The following is a 1,498-nucleotide window of genomic DNA, read 5'->3' on the forward strand; positions in this document are numbered from 1 at the left end:
ACAGTAAGTTTTGGGGTCTTGTGCCTCAATTCATGAATTTTATTATTATTATTATTATTATTACTTAAGCAGGCTCCATGCCCAGCGTGGGGCTTGAACTCATGACCCTGAGATCAAGAGTCACATGCCCTACCAACTGAGCCAGCCAGGTGCCCCTCATTCATTAATTTAACAAGCATTTATTGGACACCTATTGTGTGCTTGCCCTGTACCAATGACCAGTAGAGCTCTGGCCTTTAAGAGACTCATGGTCTGTGAGGGAGATGGGCCCATGGGAGACCTGGAGACGGAGCTGGCGGTGGGGGTAGTCAGAGCTGGGGAGGGCTTCCCCAGGAGGGAACACTGAGTCAGTGGGGCCTGCAGGGTGTGGAGGGCCATGAGGTGGGGGCGGGGGGGGGGTTGTTCCCAGAAAAGGGAACAGAATGTGGTGGTAGCTCAGAGGAAACCAAGGCTCTGAGTGAAGAGGAATTAGAAGTTTGATGAGGTGGAGCTGGGGCCTTGGGCAATAGGTAACCCCAGTGGGCACATCATTGAGGCGGATGGGAGGTTTGGGGAGAATTTTTGAGATTTTTATCTGATTCTCAGCAAAGCCCATGGGCTGCATGTGGGTCACTCCTGGGCTGGCTCTGCATGAGTCCAGTTAAGTTGATTTTTTTTTTAATTGACTTGTAAACAGCTGTGCTCAGAGCTGAACTTCTTTCCAAATGGCTAAAAACAGCCCTTTTGGCCACATGGTGGCCACAGGGCAGTGGTTGGGGAGCACCAAGACGGGTCCTTCCTGGCTTTAGATCCCCCTGCAGGATAAATCCCCCACTCCTCCCTGAGACCCACTGCACTCCTCACCCGCCATTGCTACTGCACTCACTCGCTCCAGCCGCAACTGCCTCCTCTATGTTCCTCAGCGCATCCAGCCCCAGGGCCTTTGCACAGGCTGTACCCTCTGCTGGGTCTCACCACTGCCGTCACACACAGCTCACCTCAGTCCTCCATTTAATCTCCCTTCCCCTTGCCCTGTCCCATACGTGGGCTGCTCCCCGTGAACCCAACAACCTTGGAGAAGGGACCATTGACTCAGTTCCTCTTGTGAACTGGGTTTGCGGTGAATCTTGTTATGTTCCCCCATTTCACAGATAAGGAAACTGAGGCTCAAGGGGCTAAGGGTCAGAGTGGGTGTGGTGTCTGGAAGGTGGGTAGTGAGGGGTGGAGCAGGCACAGTCCTCATACTTGTCATCCTCCCTTGTCTGCCCCCCAGGTCCTGGCCACAGACATGTCCAAACACATGAACCTCCTGGCCGACCTCAAGACCATGGTGGAGACCAAGAAGGTGACAAGCCTTGGAGTCCTGCTGTTGGACAACTACTCTGACCGCATCCAGGTATGCGGCCGAGTGGGCCCTGGGGTCCCCGGGGTCCACAACTCTCATTTCGCTTTATTTGTGAAGCTCCGACTGTGTACCAAACTTGAAGAAACGGAGGCACCTAGAGTCCCACACCTGTGC

The 1,498-nt window shown here is 53.9% G+C and overlaps 1 protein-coding gene across 1 annotated transcript in view; it reads left to right on the plus strand.

Annotated features, from left to right (window-relative positions):
• Positions 1-1,498, plus strand: part of PDE4C (phosphodiesterase 4C) — a 15,929-nt gene that overhangs the window by 8,383 nt on the left and 6,048 nt on the right. The window contains exon 13 of the mRNA XM_008703946.2: positions 1,253-1,375. Within this exon, the coding sequence (XP_008702168.2) occupies positions 1,253-1,375 (123 nt within the window). The remainder of the gene's footprint in view (positions 1-1,252; positions 1,376-1,498) is intronic.

This window comes from Ursus maritimus, unplaced genomic scaffold (assembly GCF_017311325.1).
Source record: "Ursus maritimus isolate PB19 unplaced genomic scaffold, ASM1731132v1 scaffold_14, whole genome shotgun sequence".
In the NCBI taxonomy this organism is placed as follows: Eukaryota; Metazoa; Chordata; class Mammalia; order Carnivora; family Ursidae; genus Ursus; species Ursus maritimus.